Source organism: Triplophysa rosa, linkage group LG10 (assembly GCF_024868665.1).
Source record: "Triplophysa rosa linkage group LG10, Trosa_1v2, whole genome shotgun sequence".
Taxonomy (NCBI): domain Eukaryota; kingdom Metazoa; phylum Chordata; class Actinopteri; order Cypriniformes; family Nemacheilidae; genus Triplophysa; species Triplophysa rosa.
Window position 1 is genome coordinate 10,672,372 of NC_079899.1, and position 21,845 is coordinate 10,694,216.

At 37.6% G+C, this 21,845-nt stretch overlaps 3 protein-coding genes across 3 annotated transcripts; 1 reads left to right on the forward strand and 2 right to left on the reverse strand.

Annotated features, from left to right (window-relative positions):
• Positions 1-1,037: 1,037 nt before the first annotated feature.
• Positions 1,038-8,390, reverse strand: hadhab (hydroxyacyl-CoA dehydrogenase trifunctional multienzyme complex subunit alpha b). Its single transcript, XM_057343774.1, has 20 exons — positions 8,288-8,390; positions 7,453-7,494; positions 7,263-7,333; positions 7,044-7,177; positions 6,749-6,887; positions 6,251-6,370; positions 6,066-6,168; positions 5,860-5,982; positions 5,611-5,729; positions 5,470-5,526; positions 5,269-5,378; positions 4,723-4,857; positions 4,445-4,616; positions 4,269-4,355; positions 4,050-4,190; positions 3,898-3,966; positions 3,597-3,792; positions 2,183-2,297; positions 1,792-1,937; positions 1,038-1,656 (listed from the first exon to the last, which is right to left on the reverse strand). The coding sequence occupies exons 1-20, from the start codon at positions 8,352-8,354 to the stop codon at positions 1,511-1,513; spliced, it is 2,292 nt and encodes a 763-aa protein (XP_057199757.1). The 5' UTR covers positions 8,355-8,390; the 3' UTR covers positions 1,038-1,510.
• A 5,192-nt stretch (positions 8,391-13,582) lies between these two features.
• Positions 13,583-16,219, reverse strand: slc30a1b (solute carrier family 30 member 1b). The gene is made up of 2 exons (XM_057343284.1): positions 15,279-16,219; positions 13,583-14,891 (listed from the first exon to the last, which is right to left on the reverse strand). Exons 1-2 carry the CDS (start codon positions 15,874-15,876, stop codon positions 14,020-14,022), a joined length of 1,470 nt encoding a protein of 489 aa, XP_057199267.1. The 5' UTR covers positions 15,877-16,219; the 3' UTR covers positions 13,583-14,019.
• A 732-nt stretch (positions 16,220-16,951) lies between these two features.
• On the forward strand, positions 16,952-21,815 carry kif3cb (kinesin family member 3Cb). The gene is made up of 8 exons (XM_057343282.1): positions 16,952-18,755; positions 18,849-18,950; positions 19,092-19,214; positions 20,110-20,228; positions 20,313-20,429; positions 20,510-20,618; positions 20,740-20,897; positions 21,001-21,815. Exons 1-8 carry the CDS (start codon positions 17,316-17,318, stop codon positions 21,104-21,106), a joined length of 2,274 nt encoding a protein of 757 aa, XP_057199265.1. The 5' UTR covers positions 16,952-17,315; the 3' UTR covers positions 21,107-21,815.
• Positions 21,816-21,845: the final 30 nt, after the last annotated feature.

Consider the following 21,845-nt stretch of genomic DNA (forward strand, 5'->3'; position numbering starts at 1 on the left):
AACAGAGACACCAGTAATGTAAAATATAATCCTCACATTCACACGTGTGCCATATTGAATAGAAGCCTACAATACATTGCCCTCTTTAACTCTGTCAGAGCGCGCACAGATAGTTTCTCTTCATCGTGTGCTTCATCCTCATAATAAAGGTAAACTAAATGATAACTAATATTTAATCCACTGTGGGGGCACACGCACACATTATACACATACATCATATTACATTATTGTAATATTTACCTTACTATAGGCCTAGTATACTACAGTAAATGTGTGTACTATATAGTCGTTTAACTTGCGCATTAACTCAAACAGCAGTGTTTCTGAAACACTTCTCTCTTGCGTAGACAGCAGAAACAGTATTACTCCATGGCTGAAATACATTTTTGTGTATACTTCTTTAATATTTGCGCATAATTCTTTCATAAGAAACATACGGAACTCCCTCTTTCCATGTTGAACGCGATTGGTTTTGCGATGTTGACGTCACTCGTTCATGTGCATGCGCGCGCGAACTAATCTTAGCTTCAGGATCAAAGCTAGAATTGATAAAGAAACTCCATGAGCTGCTTCAAGGTACCAACAAAGCTTGATCACGTTGGTTTGATTTTGTCAACCCAAAACTAATCCTGTAACCCTGAGTTTGTTCAGCAACATTCATGGTACAGGCCCCATGACTCCTACTTACCTCATAATAAAGGAGCTGTTCAGTTATATTCCTCGATTTCAAAAATAATATTTTGTGGGATATTTGTATTCGCATTTTATAAATGTTATAAAACATTTTGTACTGGTTAACAGATTGCAACCCTATTTGAAATGTATTTGTATCATATTATCCTTTGAACTACTTCATATTAATATACTAATGATATCAGAGCTAACCCGAAACATTTCTACATACCAGAACTAAACAGGTATGCAGCACAAAGATTAAACATAGAATTATTGATTTTTAAGGACATTGCAGTCACAACAACAAAAAAATGATTCAGTCATGTCTTCCACATAAAAACACAACCACTAAAGCCTTCTGTTAAATTTCATTTAATTTATTCACATGAATTTTTTTTAGAGGCCACTTTTGATTTTTAAACAGAGATCGAGCACAAGGAACATCTTAAACTAAATTAGTAATTTTACAGACAAGTGCTTTTGGACTAAAATGACACCTGAGCTGTACTGGAATGCACTTGGTGTCTGACTGTATGTTTTATTTGTATGCTGTCACTAGAAAACAAAAAAGATACCTACGTAATTCATTAATGTACAAAAACAACACAGAAACTACAGTTTATTTCGGCATTAGGCTAATTGAATATTAACCATGCACATGGCAAGTTACGGGGAACATAAATGATATTATTTTCACTTGCAATGTAAAAACGTCCTTTTTAAGGAACAATCTTTATTCCACATTCAGTACTCTAAGTGCACATACTCGATTGTTTTTTTCTCACATTAATCTTCACACATTCTGTGAAGTAGTGCTGGCACATGAGGGCTTAAGTCACTTATGAAATTTCTTGCTTGGATCCTTAGCATGATCGAGCAGCAGCTGGCAAGGAGTGAACTGGTTCCCATAAACCTCTTCAAACCTTCTCATCTTTTCTACTAATTTGTCTGCTCCGAAGCTGTCCACGAACCTGAAGGGGCCTGCGTTTACAACATACAATGTGAGAATTACCAATTAAGTGAGTGACCTATTACTCTTAAATGTAGAAATCATCTTAAGTTTCAATACTCAAATACAGGATGAAGTGATCTCTCGATTGTAGATTTTGTTCTCACCTCCAAGACAGGGTGGAAACCCAAGACCAAACACAGCTCCAATGTCACCTTCAACTGGATTGACAAGGATTCCCTCTTGTAGACACAGAACGGCCTCGTTCACAAAACGAGACACCAACCTGTACTGTACATCTGAATCTGAAGATCTGGTTGCAAAAAACAACAACAACAAGTTTCAGAAATGTTTTCAATGCATAAAAACACATCTTACATTTCACCAGAAAATCTATTTTTTTTTAGATTTTGAGGTGAAATATCCCTTTAATTCATCTTTGTATTCACATCAACTGGATTATTTAGCAATAAGCTTTATGGAAATCAGAATGCTTCAAAAGTGTCATGGAACACCTATGTAACTCATGCAACCAGAAGATCAAATCCGGCAGCTTACACGGCAGCGTTTGGTGTAAGCTTGTAAGTCTCCAAAATGTCCAGAATTTCTGGGTTTACATCTCTCCTTCTAAGACCAGGCTGGTAGATGTAGCAGCCCTTGCCGGATTTACGACCTAACAGTGTTTCATAAAAAATAGACACATATTATTCACAATGGCATAACTTTAATATGCTATTAACAAGAATAAGTAAAAACAGAAGCTACGTTTACATGGACCAATGTAATTCGATTAAAAGTCCAATCCGAATTCAAATGCTCCATATAAACACATCAATCAGATAAAAAATGCCCAAACCGCTAGAAATTTTAGTCAGATTGTAAAGGGTGGTTTATGCCATTTGTAATCCGCTTGATAGGACATGTAAACACTTGATCAGAATAAAAACCGAAGTAGGAAGTTTTGCGCATGTTCAAAGACGATGCTGGGTCGTACAAACGAAAGGGTGTATGACGCACAGAACGGAGCAGCTGTTGCTAAAGAAACCAAAAACCATAAATTTGACAAAGCGGTACAAATTTCCACATGCTTGTCATCTCTAAATGAACATTAGTGAACATGAACATTAATGTTTTATGCATTTAAAATGTCTTAACTGTTTCCCTGGAGTGAGTTTTTAACCACAATTTTTTCTTTTTAAAACATGATACATTTGCAGATGTACAAACATAGGCTAAAATATCCAATCATAAAATGTCATTTATATTCGTAGTAGGCTGCCGAACATTTATTTTATTTATAGTGTACTTACATGTGCTTTGGAAGGATTTACTGGTTTTACCATTGTAAGTCGCTGTAACGACCTAGCGTCCATGGCATGTAGACATTATTTTGCCTTTATGAATTGTACATTATTATGCTGGTGTCTGTGACATAAAATAAACACATCTGTGCTTATAACATTGTTTGAGTAGCCGTTTTGTGAATATTATAATGATACCCGCATCCACAGCGTCTGTCTCGGTTTACCGTTAATACTGATATGAATCTGCATATTATCACTTCTAAAGTTCGGTATTAGCTGTTGTTAAACATTTTTTTAAATTATTGTTTGCCTGCAGACGCTCTGGTGGGTCTTGGTAGTTTTGTCATGGTTTTACGATGGTAAAACTGCATCATATGTGCTCGCGCTTCATTGGCACGAGACATTACTCTGCCTTTATAAACTCTACATTTTTTTCGTGCCATTTGTAAAATAAAATATACACAAAATGTGCTTTAAAACACTGTTTTAGTGGGTATTTAGGTGAACACTTTGGATTTGAAGCCTGTCATGTAAACACCCACATCAATCAGATCACTTTATTTACCTTTCATGTAAACACTACATTCAGATTGCACAATCTTCTGAATAAATTCAATTCCGATGTGTCCATGTAAACGTAGCTAGTGATTACCGTACATAATATTTACCCTTGAAGCCTTTGTCCACCATGGTCTTTAAAACACCAAAATTTCCACCACCAAATCTGGAGCCAAAGGCTTTGCCGAGATCTTCAGCCACGTGAGCTGCCACATCGATGCCAACTTCATCAGCCAGAGTAGCAGCACCCACAGGGAAGCCGAAGCCTGTGGTCAGTGCGTCCAGCTTCTTGGGGTCAACACCTTCCTGTGTGTAGACAGTTCAAAATAATTACTATCCAAGAACTCATCATGACCTGATTTCTGTTTATAGCCGTTTTCAAAAGATGAGAATAAATAGAAGTACACAAACCTGCAGTACACGCACTGCCTCTGCCAACATGGGAGCTAAACATCTGGTTGTGTAGAATCCTGGTCCATCCTGCAAATAAACAGTACAATTAAATTCAAACATGATTTACAGACTTTAGATAGATCTATTTATTAAGCATGTGTGATGCTTACCCCAACAACGATAATGACTTTGCCTTGTTTCAGGCCGACGGCCACCGCTGAAGCTGTGGTGTCTTTAGATGTTTTATCAGTTGTGATGATCTCCAACAGCTGCATCTTATCCACTGGAGAGAAGTAGTGCATTCCAACAACCTTACAAACAACACGGCAGAGTTTAAGGTTGTACCATATCACCCTACTTACTCTCAATAGCATACTGAAGTCTTATACCTTTTCAGGTCGCTTGCTCGCAGCAGCAATGTCTTTGATAGGTAAAGCAGATGTGTTTGTTGCAAATATACAGTGGGGAGGAATGACCTGTAATTACAAAATGTTATGACGCTTTTAAAGAGATCTGCTGTATTTCCAAAAATGTAATTTCTTGACTTAGCTTGATCTCGACTTACTGCTTCGACTTCTTTTATGACTTTGTGTTTGATGCTGAGGTCCTCAAAAACGGCTTCTATGATCATGTCTGCTTTCGCAAAGCCGCTGTAATCCAGCTTCCCCATGAGATTGGACAGAATGCTGTCCCGTTCAAATGTTGTCAAGCTCTTCTTCTTAGTTTTGTCATTTAGTCTGAAAATGAACACTTAGAATGAACACTTAAAATACCCCAATTAAATTTAGTTAACGGTAAATGCATTTAACGCTACATTTTAATTCTGACATGTTTAACACTCACCCTTTATAGACCTGCTGCTGTCCACGGTTAAGACCCTCCAATGTGGTATCTTTAAGAATGGTGTGAATTCCTTTATCTACAGACACCTGGGCGATACCTGCTCCCATAAGCCCAGCTCCTAAAATAGCAAGTGATCTGCAAAACGAAAATAATAAAAGGAATCACCATGTTATAAGTAGTACAACCAAATGGGCTAGTTGCACAAGATGGCGCTGGTGAGCTTTTGCAACGCCAGAGTCCGCAGACTAATTTCCGGTCGTATAACACTATCGAGTTGTTTTGGATTAACCAAGTGCTCAGCAATGTAAAGAGGATCTGTCATATCGCTTATATGTTACTTTCTTCTTTTTTTATCAAAAAAACACCGCCAAAAATCCTCCTTTTCCCAGTGTTATACGACTGGAAATTACTCTGCCGACTCTGGCATCCCAAAAGCTCACCGGCGCCATCTTGTGCAACTAGAGAATTGTGCTATTATTATAAATGAATGGAGATGTCAATCAACCATCATACACCCTTATTAGTGTGTGAAAATATTAGACGTACTTCACATCTTTTTCAGGAGTTCCAAATCGATTCTTCTTGCATATGACCTGACCGTGATACAGGCCAATAAGAGCTTTGGATTCAGAGGTCATGGCTAACTTGCCGAAATTCTGTAATGCGAGAGAGAAAGTAGAGTATGAGTAAATAATGCTTACTTTAATTTCAAACAAGGACATAATAATTCTTGTATTTTCACATCACCTGTGACTCTGCCAGGTAACCCGCATTTTGGCCCTGCTCCAAACCAGCCTTTACACACTGAGACACACAACAAGCTGTTGTTAATGATGTCATGAAAGAAAGCTTAATTACAAACCAATCACAAAGTGAAATGTTTTATACCTCTATTATTTTCAATGGTGCAGGATACAGTCCTTTAGTCTGTTTCATGACTTTCTTCTCAACTGTATTGTAGATCTGGTTTCTGACAAACGGAAAGCTCATGACATAGTCTTGGATCTCTATCGGAAATATAAAAGGCGATGATTAGCAAACATTGCAATTATGACGTAAAAATTACAATAAATAATATTCAATATGCCTGTATACATACTAAAACGGTCTCGTAGTCTAATCTTAAAAAATACTTACTCTCCACCGTGCCCTTTTCTTTGGTAAGCTTGATTTTCTTGTTAGCAATTCCCCTAGCAATGTCCACAGCTACGTCCTCCAAGTAGTCAATAGTTCTCTCCTCAGGACTCTTTATTCCAGGCCCTGGGATTCATTTAAGACATGTCAATGTTTTTGCCTTACCTAAAATATAATTAAATAATTGCCAAATACAGAGGGTACTGTACCGAGAGTATCCACCAGCTGGTGGACCAGTCCCATTTTCTTGGCTTTATCCGCACGGATGTTCCTTCCTGTTAGCATCATATCAAAGGCACTGGGAATACCAACCTACATAACAGCAAATGTGTGACACGATGAGGAAAAATCAAGAGAATTGTAGCCAAGCCAGCATCTACAGTATATAACAGACCATTTTGGGCAGTCTCTGTGTTCCTCCAGCTCCAGGCAGAAGGCCGAGCATGACCTCAGGAGTGCCAAGAATGGTCTTCTTATTCTTGGTAGCTACTCTGTACTGACAAGCGATGGCAACCTACGAAAACAGAAAGCCGTTATCAATATGCTTGAATGTTTCTGTACATAAAGTAAAAAGCGAGTTGTATGGATCAAGCATCAATTGTTTTGTTTCGTGTAATTGGCTGGTAGGCTCAAGGCTTGAAGAGGTTATATTTGCTAATTCTCAGTACTATTGTTTATTGTGTGCTTTGACAAACTCGCATGTATTTTTGATGTAGTGCATTTGTTTGTGTTGTTTGTGTATTATTTTGATAATCTGTCAATAAACGTTATGTCTGTGAATCAACGTTTTGATAACCTATCAAAAATATTTCGCTGCACACCAAAGAAAGTGCAAAACCAAAACAAAACATTATGGCCAGAGGGAAAAATAAATGAGAAGAAAACAAAGTACCTCTAAGCCTCCACCAAGGCACGATCCATTAATGGCAGCAACAATTGGCTTGGGAGACTTCTCAATCTTCTCAAACATCTTCTGTCCCTCCTGAGAGAGTCTGGAGACCTCCTCTGAAGTCTTACAGGCCTGAATCATGCTAAATACAAAGTCATGGTGAATACAGTAAGATAACAGGTTTGACAAGCAAATGCAATGAAGCCATTGTATTTGAACATCAAAGACAGTCAGATGTTACATGGCTATTTTGGGCTTATTTAACATTTTGATGTTAATACCCATTGAATGTACTCACTTGATATCGGCGCCTGCAATGAAGCAGCCAGGTTTGGATGAGATGAGCACAGCGCTCTGGACAGCATGGTTTCCCCAAATCTCATTCATAACTTCTGTCAGCTCACTTTGCATTTGAACGGACAGAGTATTGACCTAGACATTACAGAAAATAATGTTACACTGAAGTTACACTGAAATCTTTAAATTAAAAGCAAAAATGTTACACAGAGACTATTACCTTTGAATTTGGGTCATTGATGCGAACCACAGCTACATCTCCCTTGATCTCATAATTTACATGTGTACGAGCTAAACGGATATTAAACATTTTAAAAATTACATTTAAGGAAATTGAACATGCAAAATCAAGTCGATACTTAGTGACATTGCGTAACAATTAAAAAACAATATTAAAATAGTTATATTACCCATCATAGAGGAAGCAATTCTGAACGTTCTCCTGGTGGCACCTTCAATGGAAAGATATTTTTTATTATAAAGTTTGTAGGAAAGTCGGGAAAAGGGCTAATAAGTCATAAGATCTAGTATATGAAGTGAGGGTCAGGTCGGGATAAGTCATAAAAAGACAGAAGAGTGTAGACAGGCCGGTAGAGGACATGATTCCAGTACACTCACATAGGTGACCTTTCACCTAGATTCCCTTTACCCTACACTAACGTTACAAGTACAACGATAATGTCAAACATCTCCGACACAATAAGGTCAATTGAAAACTTTTATGTAAACGAAACTAGGAGTGTGAAATATAATTAAACAATAACATTTATCTGTATAAGTAAGTAAATTAAGTTGCGACAATCCCGAAGACAAACCTGATAAACTAACTTACAACCGGAAATGCAACAACAATGCAATGTAGAAGGCGAATGTTAAATGCTTCATAATCAACTATTTGTTTCATACGTAATACGTTTCATGCAAAGCAATTGAATGAGAACAGCATGTCAAAGCTGGTGAGTTAGCTCTCCTGGTAGTAAACGAGCTTTAAAACAAATCTAACATTTACAAACACGCGCAACCTGCTGCAATTTACTCAAATCTAACCTGCACGAGCACGTAGCTTCATTAAAAGTCCCAAACTATTCAAGACTAGCCCTCGAGTTTCTTAGCAATCGAGCTAAGCTACTAGAGTTAAACACCGCTGAGATTTACACCTCAACGCTGTTCATTTACGTTAGTGTGAAAGACGATTAAAATAGGAATGTTGAGTAATTTAAGGAAGGATATGGAGGTGTAAAGTACCTGTAAACAGGTCATATCTCCTGCTTGAGAGTCTGGAGAGAGAACCCAAGGCTCGTACACCGGCCATGTTTGGAGGTCAATGCGTGTAATGACAGCAGGCGGAAGACTGGAGGAGGAAGAGACCATTATTTCACTACACGTTGTAACTGGAGATCAGCCACACTCTCCACTTTGAAAGTGAATGAATAATGTAAAAATAAACGTTGAACTTTTGCATGAGTCATATGTTGTCATTATATGACATTATATGATTCGAAGTCTGGCACCCCTTAAAAAATGAAACGTGCTTTTATTATAATAAAAGTCCACGTTTTGTCGGATTAATTATAATTAATAAGTTAACTGCAAATACCAAGGATAAACTGTGGTAATTTAAGAACATTGAAGAATGGCGTAGTATTTGGTATGTCTAAATTGAATGACGGCATAAAAGGTCTGATAAAATCTGATGATTCCACCATGATTTGAGAATGTTTCTAAAATCATGAAGTGTTTTTCAATTGACACAATTGTATTTATTTATTATACTATTTAACATTAATGTATTTTAATTTTAGTAACTTGTCAATTTACTGACATATAAATAAAACAGAATTTGTTTTCATGCAATCTAGTTACAGTATATTATATATAAGTAAAAAATGTGTCACAGTTGCTTGTAGATCTATTTAATACCTGCATGCAAATTCTTGGCAATACATTTATTGAATAAGTGCAATGAGTTGCAGTTTTGCAAACATCTCCAAATCGGTTGGATAACCTGCAATGTGATGTGCATCCACAAGATGGCCAAGAAGGAACAAACACATCTTGTAAATCAATGCATCAAAATTGCTAAACTGTATCTATACTGTATAAATGATTCATAATACGCCAAAGCAGTTATTATACCACAGAAAAAATACCCAAGATGGTCATTTGTAAGAAATCTAAAAGCAAGATAATATAATGATTTTAGCATTTCATATCTGCAAATGACAGTTTGACTTCTTTTAACATTTACATTTAGTCATTTAGCAGACGCTTCTATCCAAAGCGACTTACAAATGATGTATAACAATGGCAAAAGCAGTGCAACAAAAGGGCAGCAATGCATAAGTGCCATAGAACGGGCCTCAGTTTGCCTAACACAGTGCACTAAGCTGTGTAAATAAAAACATATAGACAATACATTACTTACAGACAATACAGAGAATTTCTTTGAGAAAAAAAACAAAACAGAAAAAGGATAGAAAGAGGAGTCTGTGTTATTGTGTCAGGTGTTGACGAAGGAGATGTGTCTTAACCCGATTCTTAAAGATGGCTATTCTGCTGTTCTTATAGAAACAGACAGACCATTCTACTATGGATAAGTTCCGTAAAAGGTGCATGAAAGTTATTTGGTGCCTTTTTGGGATGGCACCACAACACGTTGTTCGCTCGCAGAGCGCAAGGATCTGGAGGGTATACGTCTGAATTAGTAAGTGTAGGTATGGGGGTGCAAAACCAGTAGTCTATTAAGCCAAAAGCAAAGCTTTGAATTTAATGCGAGCGGCAATCGAGCCAATGGAACAGTTTGTTCTTGTCCGTTACAGTGGTCTCATTGTAAAGCTTGTACTTTCACAAATAGTTTATCTAGTCATCCTTATTCAACTCGGGACCATTCTCACATGATAAACTCACCAGGACCACAGATGAAATATGGCAGATCCACAGCCCCTTACTTGTACAACAGTTCAATGAGTTTAAATGACCATTTTTTTAATGCATAATATTTAATAATACTAATTATTATTATAATAAAGCAAAAATAAAACTGACAGATGTAGATAAACGAAAACATTGATTGCCACATAGCTGTCAATAACGGTCAATCAATTATTAATTGTTACATAACAGTAATAATAATAATAATAATTTTTTTGAAGGAGCCTTTCAAAACACTCAAGGACACCTTACAATTGAGTTGAAATTATTAAACGCAGCAAATAGAGCAGCAATACAACAAACAACAATTATTGACTGTTAAGAATGATCAGGAAAAGCTCATCTAAACAACTAAGTTTTAAGACGTGATTTAAAAGTGGTAAAACAGTCACTTTCTTGTATAGATATAGAGGAATAGAGGTATAGAGTTCCAGAGATGAGGAGCAGCCCAGCTAAATGCCCTAGACCCCATGATGACTAAACGAACAGAATGTTCCATGCGGGAATTAGATGAAGAGGATCTAAGAGTATGTTTTGGGGTGTTGATATGAAGCAAATCAGAGAGATATGAGGGGGCAAGATTATGTAGAGCTTTGAAAGTGAGAAGCAGAATCTTGTACTCTAGATTAGATTAGATATCCTTTATTGTCCATTCTGTTTGTCACAGAGCGGAAAATTATCTTTGACACTGGTGGCATAGGTACAGTACATAGACATAAACAGTACACATGACTCCACAAATTTAGATAAAATCAGACAACTCTAAATTTCCAGGAAAAAAAACCTTTAAGAATACAGTTTAAAAAAACTGCCATTGGAACAAATTATTTTTTATATACATTTCTTCTAGCCAAAGGGATTTTAAGTCTTCACCCAGATGGAAGCATTTCGAAGGTAGAATGAAGAGGATGGGTGTGATCTTTAAAACTTGCAATTGTGTTTCTTTCCATAAAACAATCAAATAAACACTGTATTGACTGTTGTTTATGTCCAGTTATCTTATTTGCCTGATTTATTATTTGTGATAGTTTATTTTTCTGTTTGACTGTTAGATTACCATACCATGAGACAATATTATATGTAAGGATACTCTCAATCATTGATCTATATACCATAGTCAGGGTGCGTGTACTAATTTTAAAGCTCCCCAGTTTCCTGAGAAGACCCAGGCGTTGTCTTGCTTTATTTTGAATGGACTCTACGTTAGGTTCAAAGTTAAGCATATCATCAATGATAGTACCTAAATATTTAAAATTGGAAAAAAAAGTTTGACTGCTTAAACATAGTTTTTGTCTTTCCTATATTAAGATGTAAAATGCTGCTATTAAACCAATGTATAATACCATCAATATATTTAAAATATGAAGAGCAATTCCTTTCTTCCTATTCTATATTTAACAGGAAGCCAGTGTAAATGATAGAGAACTCGAGAGATATGCTTAATGGAAGAGGTTCTAGTGATTATACAGGCAGCTGACTTCTGGACCAATTGAAGTTTATGAAGAAGTTTGTGCGGTAACCCAAACAGAAGAGAGGTACAATAATCAATACGTGAAGTAATTAAGGCATGTAAGAGAGTAGCTGTGGAATTGGATGTAAGGAAAGGATGAAGACGGCTGATATTTCATAGATGTAAATAAGCAGACCGAGTAATATTATTCACATGCTTTTCGAAAGTCAGTGTACTATCAAGGATGACACCTAGACTCTTAACATGAGAAGATGGAGAGATTACAGAATTATCGATAGAGAGTGAGAAACTATTGAATTTTGCAATATTGGATTTAGTACCAATGAGGAGGATCTCTGTTTTGTAGGTATTTAACTTTAGAAAATTACGTGAAAACCAGGATTTGATCTCTTCTTAACAATCCAGGAGAGAGGAAGAAGGAAAAGTAGAATTTGGCTTGGAAGACAGGTAGAGCTGAGTGTTGTCCGTGTAGGAATGAAAGCTAATACCATATTTCCTAAAAATATAACCAAGAGGTAATAGATAGATGTTCATTAAAAGAGGGCCCAAGACAGAGCCTTGAGGAACACCAGTGGTAACAGATGACGTATGATCTGAAGTTTTTAAATTGGACAAATTGGGTGCGCCCGGAGAAATAAGATCTGAACCAGCTAAGAGGGACACCAGTGATACCTACAGAGGATAGTCCGTCTAAAAGTACTTGGTGAGAAATGGTATCGAAAGCTGTGCTTAAATCAAGTAAAATAAGGATGGTCACGAGTCTGGAATCAGCTGCCCTCAGCAGTTTCTGTACTATGTAATGAGCGAAAACAGGATTGAAATTTTTCAAACAGGCTGTTCTTTAAAAGGTGGGAGTGAACCTGAGAGACTACGACCTTTTCCAAAATTATTGAAATAAATGGTCAATTGGAAATTGGGCAAAAATTGGCCAGATTATTAGGATCAGTTAGATCAGTTCTTGGGTCTTGGAGTTATTACAGCAACCTTAAGAGATGAAGGAACCACACCAGACATGAGAGAGGAATGTATAATATCAGTGGCTGTACCAGATAGAGAAGATATGCAAGCTTTGACCAAGTGAGTGGTAAGTGGATCTAACTGACAGGTGGAAGACTTTGCTTGTCAAATAAGATTCGATATTTGACCAACAGTTGGAAGTCAAAACTATAAAATAATTACAGCAAAGAATCGTGGCAAGGTGAGTGCAGCAAATCACATGCTGGATAATTTTGAGGATTTAACTGTTGACTAATACTTTAAATTTTAGTATTAAAAAAATCATAAATTTGCTGCATAACTTGTTGCATCACTAGAATATAAATTTGATGGAAGGGTATCAGGAGACAGCAAAATTTTATTTACTGTATTAAACCGAGATCTCCTGGACATCACTTTAGGTCTCTTATCCTGGAGAATTGATTTGAGGACTGTGCAATGAGTGAATAAGCACCATTCTCCATTGTTTTGAAACAGGGCCCCATACACTGCTTTACTGATTGCATCACACAGCTCTCATTAAGTTAAACCACGCTGTGTTTCTCCCCTTATCCAAATACTGTTGTTTCACAACAACTGCCCCCTGATCCTCCACATGGCTGTGCAAGAGTGAAAATCCATATAAAGTATTCAAATTAGTCATTAAATACTTATCACAGTGTTTATATGCGTATGCATGAGTGCAGTCGGTTCCAAGGTCCATTCAAGACATGGTGTGTTTATACAGCTGTGCAAGGAGCATGCTGTCATTGCTGTCAACACCCCTGAGCGCTACATTTGACATTCATCTCAATGCATGGTACCATATGCATGACTCATCAACCAAGCAACAGATTATTAGGTTCCATCTGCTACAAGAAGACAATGTATCTTATAATACATCCTTTAAGATGTTAAACCACCCACAGCTGGGAAAATTGTCTTGATGTGTCTTAGTAATTTTACAATTCTCCACTGTAAAAAAACTGCAATTATCTGGAATTGTACTGTTTTTTGTACAATTTTTACATCTTTTTTCTGGAGCCCCAGCTGGCAGAATATTAGGCCCGCTGTTTTTTTACGGGACTTTTTAACAGTGTGGTGGCCGATCAAAAGAATACAATTAAGACACAAATAAATGCCAAAAGACTGTTTACGTTGTACTTTTTATTGGCATGTCATAACTTCTCTCATAATGTATTTTCGGTGCTTGATAGCAAAAGTGCTTAAAAGTAAAACACACTAAAATAATTTGTGTATTCTTGCATTTATTCGTTAAAACTTATAAAAAAATAAATATCTGCATCAACAAATCTCTTCATTTGCAAATATATTTTGTGACCCTTAATACATATCTACTGTATATGGAACTCAATAATAACAAAAACATTTTCTCAACAAACAAGTTTTTTGGATTTTACAGGTTAAAATACATGAACATGAAAATAATGTTTCTTAAACAAAATCCCTCTCAAACGCACTTTCCTAATTCTGCAATAAGCAGATTTGATACATAATTTGACACAATTCTTATAATCAGCATTAAGCATAACTTCCACAACTTACTCAATATTACAGCTACTGTTATGCAGTATTTAACTTAAACAGTTGACTCTATCTCTGTGTGTATAGCATCATCCAGTTCCTTCTGATCACCACATGCTACATTGTGCCTGTGACTTTCAGTATGCCTGCATGACTTTTCTTTGCTCGTGACCAAATCAGACTCTGGCTTAGCTCTTTTGGATGGATTACAACAAAATTTGGAGCCACATTGACTTTGACAGGAAAGCTCACACCGGGAGTCACCATATTCTTCGGAAATGGATGGAAACTCTGGCTGAACAGTGGTGGCGTGGATCCCTTCATCATGAAAAACTGCTTTAATGCGTTTGGCTATGTCCATGTAAGAGGCCGGATCTGCGCATTTGACGTGTGCAGTGGCAATGATGCGATTCCCAGCCAGCTGCCAGATATGCAGGTCATGAAGGGCCAGGACACCATCCAGGTTCCTCAGCTTACCATTCAGCTTGAGCATATCAATCTGTTTGGGTACTGTTTGCAAGAGGATGAGAGCCGACTCTTTCAATAGAGGAAAAGTTGTGTAGAGCAAAATACACACCATAGTAACACATAGTGTTGGGTCTAGGTAGAGCACCCAACATGGCCCAGCCACGGAAACGTTTCTGTGGTCCCTGTTGGATGATTTTGATATGCTCAACACGGTGGCATTAACGCACTGATGTTCACCGAAGTGCCCTGTGCTGCAGGGATTGTAACAGATATCTTCGCTATTGCAAGGCGTCCACACAAAAGTAAAAATCAGGGCATTGACCACAACAATTACAGAACCTAATGCATCTCCCAGCACATGCAAGAACACACCACGCATGTTCAACTGGGACGCTGACTCAGAACCTTGATCCAGATCCTCAAATGAGCCGGTGGCAGATATTCTGATGTTTAAACTGTCTTAAAAACAAGGAAAAACCAAGTCAGCATAATACAGAGAAAATAAAAACAAATAGGGACAACAAATACAGTCTAATGATACATTTTTTCCATTTTAAAACCCTTTTTTAAATGAAATACTGAGAAATTTTCAAGACATTTCCAAGACTTTTTAAGTCATTTTAATATTTTTAAAGTGCTATACTATTTTTGTCAATATATTATAATTTAGTTTTATATTCAAGCTGAGCATAACTAGAAAAATGTTATACCTTTGAGATTTTAATAGGCCTATTTCCCATCTTTTCAGGCATGGGAACCACAATATTAAAATTACCTAATATTTCCAGGTTTTCATAACATAAAAACCCTGAACTAATTCGAATAAAATTTCAGTATGATACCTACCTGACTTCAGCTCGACAGCTTGATCACCTTGTAACATGCTTCTGTTTATCATGAGATTGTGCTCCTCTTCACGTGCCTTTGATTTTTCATAATCTCTTCGATTTGTCTTGTGCACATGAGAGTGTCCCTTGTGAGAGTGCCCACCATGAGAGTGTCCAGCATGAGAGTGTCCGTGCCCACCGAACCCCGCGTGTCCGTGGAACAGGAAAAGACCCAACACATTCACCAGGAGACCAGCAACGCCAACCCAAATGACAATGCGTGGATTCTCAATCTCATGAGGCACAGTGTAGCGCTCGACGGATTGTAATAAAATAGTGAAGCAAAGGGCCGTCAAAAACACAGCATTGACTAAAGCTCCCATGACTTCTGCGCGGATCCATCCGTAAGTGTTTTTATCTGTGGCGCGAGCTGTCTCTGCAAAGCTCAAAGCGATCAGAGCCACCACCAAAGCTATTACATCCGACAGCATATGAAAAGAGTCTGACAACATTGCGAGAGATGCTGTTATTCTACTAACCACAACTTCAACAATAAAAAATCCAAGAGTTAAAGAGAGCATGCACAGTAACCGTGCCCGATTCTGTCCCAAACCCATATTTGTGTCCTCAACGCAAAGTAATAAATTAGTCCAGAGAAAAGTTTTTTAAATAATCTACATTTCGTGAAGGCAACCGTTTAAATGTCCATTACGTGAAAGCTACCCATAGAGAACGAACCAATTTATAACAAATAAACGTGTAAGCCGTCGCTATTGACAACTCGAATAACTTCGACAACTTTCGTCAGTTGTCCGAAGCAGTAAAGAATTCTGTTCAGCGAAATATTCATTCATCTCCAATGAGACAAACCGGCGCGTGTCATCGGCTGTCAACAGAGTGGTGAAGAAATAAAGACGCTCGAGAAAACCCACGAAAAGTTACACGACATGTAAGACTTTGCACCCGGACCGGTGAACTTCACACGGAAACGCACCCCCATGCGTCCCATTGGCGGAATATCACTGTATGATGGAGTCACATGGTCAGATAAAAATTATTCCTAATTCTTTAATGTCTTATTGCAATTAAATGACAAAAGTAGGATTGTGAATCTGCAGTGAGCCGAGCAAGAAAAGAATGCAAGAGTAGCGAAACAGTAGCGTTGTGTTTTAAATGGACAGCGATTAGATGATGTCTATAGCCTATTTAAATGCACATCATCTAATCGTCCATCATCATTGTATCTATATTTACAGATTACCTGTAATTAAAAAATAAATCCTATTTTATTAATTAATATATAACAAATTATATTTTTTACTCATTTTGTCTCGTTTTTATATAATATGATTATATTATATTCTAAATGGAAATAATGTTGTCACTGTCCCATGATAAAAATAAATCACAGTAAATCGCCCAAGCTATGGAATCTCACAAATGTAACTATGGGAATTATCACTGCTTTATTGTGAACGATTTACTATTTGTAAAACACAGAATCCAATACACAAATGATGAGGTCAATAAAGAATTAATCACTCATAAACGTAATTAATGTTAATTCTGACTGCATATCTGGCAAATTTAGCTGTTTTAGCCATCTAAGACGCTTTTATTTACACTTTTAATACTCTAATTAGCATGTATCATGGCAACATTATAACCGATTCAGAATGCGTCAGCATCTCACGCAGGGTGAAAAAAATGATAATCTACCTATCAGTGGCTCTGCGCGTTTGTGAGCGCAATCTGCCTATTGTCTGTGGCGGAGCAGGGTGTGTACCGACGGAGACGGAGATGGGCGATGTTCGCTGTCTGTGAAGCTCAACGCATGGAGCGGAATGTTACGATAGAGCACCACCTTGGGCGTTGGACCAAGATGTACACCGCTAGGACAATATTAATATGATTGGATATGCATTCGCCTGTTTTAGTAGTTTCATAGATACGTGCGTAGCCTATTTTTTGACTGATCGTTGCGCTTTTATTTCCCCTTACGTTTATATAAAACACAGCAGAAGATTTAAGGCGCAAAAGCTTTATCATCAGAAGGATGATGAGGAGAAACAGCCCGTTGCGACCACGGCCACGGTCCATGTCGATGGGGAAAAAAACAGAGGCAGTGAGGGTGGTGGTGCGGTGCCGCCCATTGAACAAGAAAGAAGAAGCGATGAATCACGAAAGAATTGTTGAAGTAGACGTCAGACGGGGACAGGTGAGCGTCCGTAATCCCAAAACATCTGCAACCCTCATGAAAATATTCACGTTTGATGCTGTATATGACACCAGCTCCAAACAAAACGAGCTGTTTAATTATGCGTGTAAACCACTTATTGACTCTGTTTTGCTTGGGTTTAACGGAACTATATTTGCTTACGGTCAAACTGGCACTGGCAAAACATATACAATGGAAGGTGTGCCCACAGACCCTGAGAAACAGGGAGTCATCCCAAATTCGTTCCAGCAGATTTTCACTCATATATCCAGATCTCAGAATCAACAGTACCTTGTGAGAGTCTCTTATATTGAGATATACCAAGAAGAGATACGAGATCTCCTGTGCAAGGATAACAATAAAAAACTGGAACTCAAGGAGAATCCAGAGTTGGGTGTGTATGTCAAAGATCTATCATCCGTGGTGACTAAAAACATAAAGGAAATTGAACATGTCATGAACTTGGGAAACCAGTCAAGGTCTGTTGGATACACCAAAATGAACGATCGTAGTTCAAGATCACATGCGATTTTCATCATCACTATCGAATGCAGTGAGATGGGCATCGATGGTGAGGATCACATTCGTGTTGGAAAGTTAAACATGGTGGATCTGGCAGGCAGCGAGCGCCAAAGCAAGACAGGAGTGGAGGGACAGAGGTTTAAAGAAGCTACAAAAATAAACTTGTCTCTTTCGGCCCTCGGAAACGTCATCTCGGCCTTGGTGGATGGGAAGAGTACTCACGTTCCTTACCGGGACTCCAAACTCACTCGCCTGTTGCAGGACTCCCTTGGAGGCAACTCCAAAACGGTCATGGTAGCCACAATCGGACCATCTTCATGCCACTATGATGAAACTCTTACCACGATGAGGTACGCCAACAGAGCGAAGAACATTAAGAACAAGCCAAAGATCAACGAGGACCCCAAAGATGCACTGCTGCGCGAGTTCCAGGATGAAATAGCTCGCCTGAAGGTGCAGCTTGAGGAACGAGGGATGCTGGCCAAAGAACGGAGAAGACGGAGGAGAAATAGTATGCGGATGAAGAGAAGTTTGAGTACTGGGGAGGTGGAAACTCAGATGGATGGAGATGTGGGGATTGTGGAGAAAGTACGAGAAGAAAGTGTGGAGGAATACTGGTGGAAGCAGCAGATGGGCTCGGCCAATTACACGCCAGATTTCAGCAGGAAACTCGGCACATTAGATGAGAAAACAAAAACTGTGGAAGAGCTGATGAAAGAGCAACAAGCTATGGAAAACATGATTGAAAAGTACAAGGTTAGCTTTTGCCCACTCATCTTTCGTCTACCCCCAAATTTGACTAACAATAACTCACATTAAATAAATATTGCATGTCTCTATTGTGTGTAGGCTATGGAAAGTAAGCTTCTGGTTGGAGGGAAAACCATCATTGATCACACCAACGAACAGCAGAGAAAGCTGGAATTGAAGAGGCAGGAGATTGCTGAGCAGGTAATAGCAGTAATGGACCAACCACAGAATAACTGTAATGCACTAACCACAGCATAGCTAATCATTTAATAATCATTTAAATACATTTCAAACATCAGAATCTGATATGTGTTTGTGTTTATGTGTAATAAACCCCGCAAGGAGAGAATGGAACGAGATATGCAGCAGCTGATGTTTGAACAAGATGAAGAGACAATCGAACTGAAAGAGACGTTCTCCACTCTACAGCAAGAGGTGGATTTAAAGACCAAGAAACTTAGAAAGGTGTGTAGTAACACATCCCAGGTCATAATATTCAGAACTCTGTGTATTTGTAACACAACAAAACATAAGCGTTGCAGTCTAGTGCATTGCATTTCTAGATGTGTTGTGGCCATTCCATTTTCAACAAAATCTTCAGGAGTGACATAAAGTCATCCAACAGCAATGCGAAAGACACGAGGACACATGAAAACATATTATCAATTTTTTTTACTTCGTAAATACATGTACAAATATTACTGTTGTATTGTTTAGAAGTGAATACGAAGTTGTTGTTTTTTTGCAGTATTTGAGGTCTGAAAAAATACAGAGCACGTTTTCTGTTATTTAAACCTGTTTCTCAGTTTTCATTTTCCGCAAATGAATGCAAGCAGAAACAATATTTTTATTTTGAAATTTGGGAGAAATATTGTTAGTAGTTCAGAATGAAACAAAAATGATCATTTTAACTAAAAACACACATACAGTACATACCTATAAAAAGTAAATTGAAAAAAACTGAAAATTGTTTTGAAATGGTCTCTTAATTTTTTCAGCAACTGTCATAAAGTAAAATCACTTAAAGCCTTCCTTCTGCTGGAAAAATGGTCCCAACAGAATGTTGTATTTACGATGCTAATATATGTTTCATACTCTTTTATAAGACATGTTTACTACATTACAGGAGATAGGCTGTTATGTATTTACTAACCTAGTAAATAACTTAGAAGTACAGTTACAAAAGTTATTAGATTAGATCGGAGTTACAGTGCTTTGAAGTGTATTTCCCTTAGCTTTTTTACATTATTTGATTAATGGTTTAGTGTTCGCTTTCAAAATGTTAGTGTCACTTAATAGATAAGTAATGTTTGAACTAATTCCTTCTCTTTCAACATTGCATTGGTTTGTCATCTAACAGCTTTACAGTAAGCTGCAGTTGGTGAGGTCTGAGATTGGGGATATCATCAATGAGCATGTAACAATGAGGCAAGAACTAGAGCAAACCGTGAATGAGTTGACAAGAGAGATGAAATTCAAGTATGTCCTAATACTCATACGTTAATTAATTCAACTTTAAAAAATGTATCAAAACATATTATCTCATCCTTTTATCTTCACCAGAAATCTGATAATTGAGAACTTCATTCCTCCTGAGGAAAAGAATAAGATCATGAATCGTCTCCACTTTGACAGCGAGGAAGACCAGTGGAAAATCTTACCACTTCTCCCCTCTGAAAAGTGAGCGACTGTTTCCTCAACATTCCTCAACATTTACTTTATGTTCTTCTTTTACTTTATTTTATCCTATTATTTTTCAGTAACTCGCCTCTTATCAGACGAAGACCAACTTCAGTTGTAGGATACAAGAGACCAATTAGTCAGTATGCACAAGTTGCCGTGGCAACCGGGTCTCCTGCTAGATACAGGGTTGGTATTGTACTCGAAAATAAAAATGTGGCTCACTAAGAAAATGTACATAGTGCATGTATTATGACATAGTGCAGAGTACTTGTTATATAATTAACAAAATCAACTTATGTTGACACAGGCTGAGAACGTTATGCTTCTGGAACTGGACATTTCACCACCCACCATGGTTCCGTTGGACCTTCAGAGGTCAGAGATAAGGACACAAGACTTGATACGTGACTTTGGCCATTATAGAAAGAGGACTACTGCATCACGTGTCATGAAAGCTAGGTCATGGTGAGCGTCCTGCATGTTTCTCATATACCAATGGCACTGTTCACACTACCCAGAAAGCCACAATGAATTGTCCACATTTAAACCTTGCTCTTTCCTTCCCAAGGTACCAAGGGCCAAGTCAATCTGCTTCATCAACCAGCTCTTTGACCACTGGTACTCAATGCCCAGCATCTGCAATGGGAGCTTGCGCGGCAACCCATGAACATTGAACCTGTACAGTTTAGTAATCAGCCGAGAAATAGAAGTATAGAAAGCACCGTTCTTTATCTTTTGCTATTTCACGAGCTTTAAGCAAGGCCATTTGTCTTTTCTAATCATGTTGATTTTTTTAGAATCAAAGCTTTGGATTTGCAATTTTAAGCACAATTGTGTCCTGTATACTTGAAAAAGCTAGTGTATGCTGATATAGTTTGTGATGTCAATCTTGAACGGAAATGCAAACAATAAATGTATGTAAAGAAATGAACTCTCTCGGTGTATAACAAGCACGCATGCATTATGTGGGTGTTTTCTCTATAAACCGCATGCTTCATTTAAATTCATGATCAACTTTCCAGCGCTCTAAAGCATGAGGTACAATATATAACACTACATAAAATGCATAGCATTGGAAAAATGGCATAGCATCTATAGGCAGCTTTAGACTTTTCCTCATTCTTTTCCATATATGTAATTAATATGCAACTTCAAGGTCATGTTTACCTGGATTTATACTGTATATATATTCTTACCAATTAACCCATGACTAGCATAACGATGTTATCTTGTTTTTATTTAGCCACTGTTAAACGTCTTAAATTGTAATGTTAACTGATAAGCATAAAGACATGGTATCATGTGTATTATGTATGTGCTTTTGTGTTTCGAGTACAGTGAATAAGTTGAAACGTTTATACAAATAAAAAAACAATAGCGAGAGCCCGAGGTAGGTGCTTTCCCCTGAACTGT

Coding starts and splice junctions, on each gene's coding strand:
- hadhab (XM_057343774.1), bottom strand. CDS start 8,354: ATGGCCGGTGTACGAGCCTTGGGTTCTCTCTCCAGACTCTCAAGCAGG. Junction 4,356..4,444: donor TCATAAAAGAAGTCGAAGCA/GTAAGTCGAGAT, acceptor TTGTAATTACAG/GTCATTCCTCCCCACTGTAT. Junction 3,793..3,897: donor AGGCAGTGCGTGTACTGCAG/GTTTGTGTACTT, acceptor GTCTACACACAG/GAAGGTGTTGACCCCAAGAA.
- slc30a1b (XM_057343284.1), bottom strand. CDS start 15,876: ATGGGTTTGGGACAGAATCGGGCACGGTTACTGTGCATGCTCTCTTTA. Junction 14,892..15,278: donor AGCTGTCGAGCTGAAGTCAG/GTAGGTATCATA, acceptor CTTGTTTTTAAG/ACAGTTTAAACATCAGAATA.
- kif3cb (XM_057343282.1), top strand. CDS start 17,316: ATGATGAGGAGAAACAGCCCGTTGCGACCACGGCCACGGTCCATGTCG. Junction 18,756..18,848: donor ACATGATTGAAAAGTACAAG/GTTAGCTTTTGC, acceptor TATTGTGTGTAG/GCTATGGAAAGTAAGCTTCT. Junction 19,215..20,109: donor AGACCAAGAAACTTAGAAAG/GTGTGTAGTAAC, acceptor GTCATCTAACAG/CTTTACAGTAAGCTGCAGTT.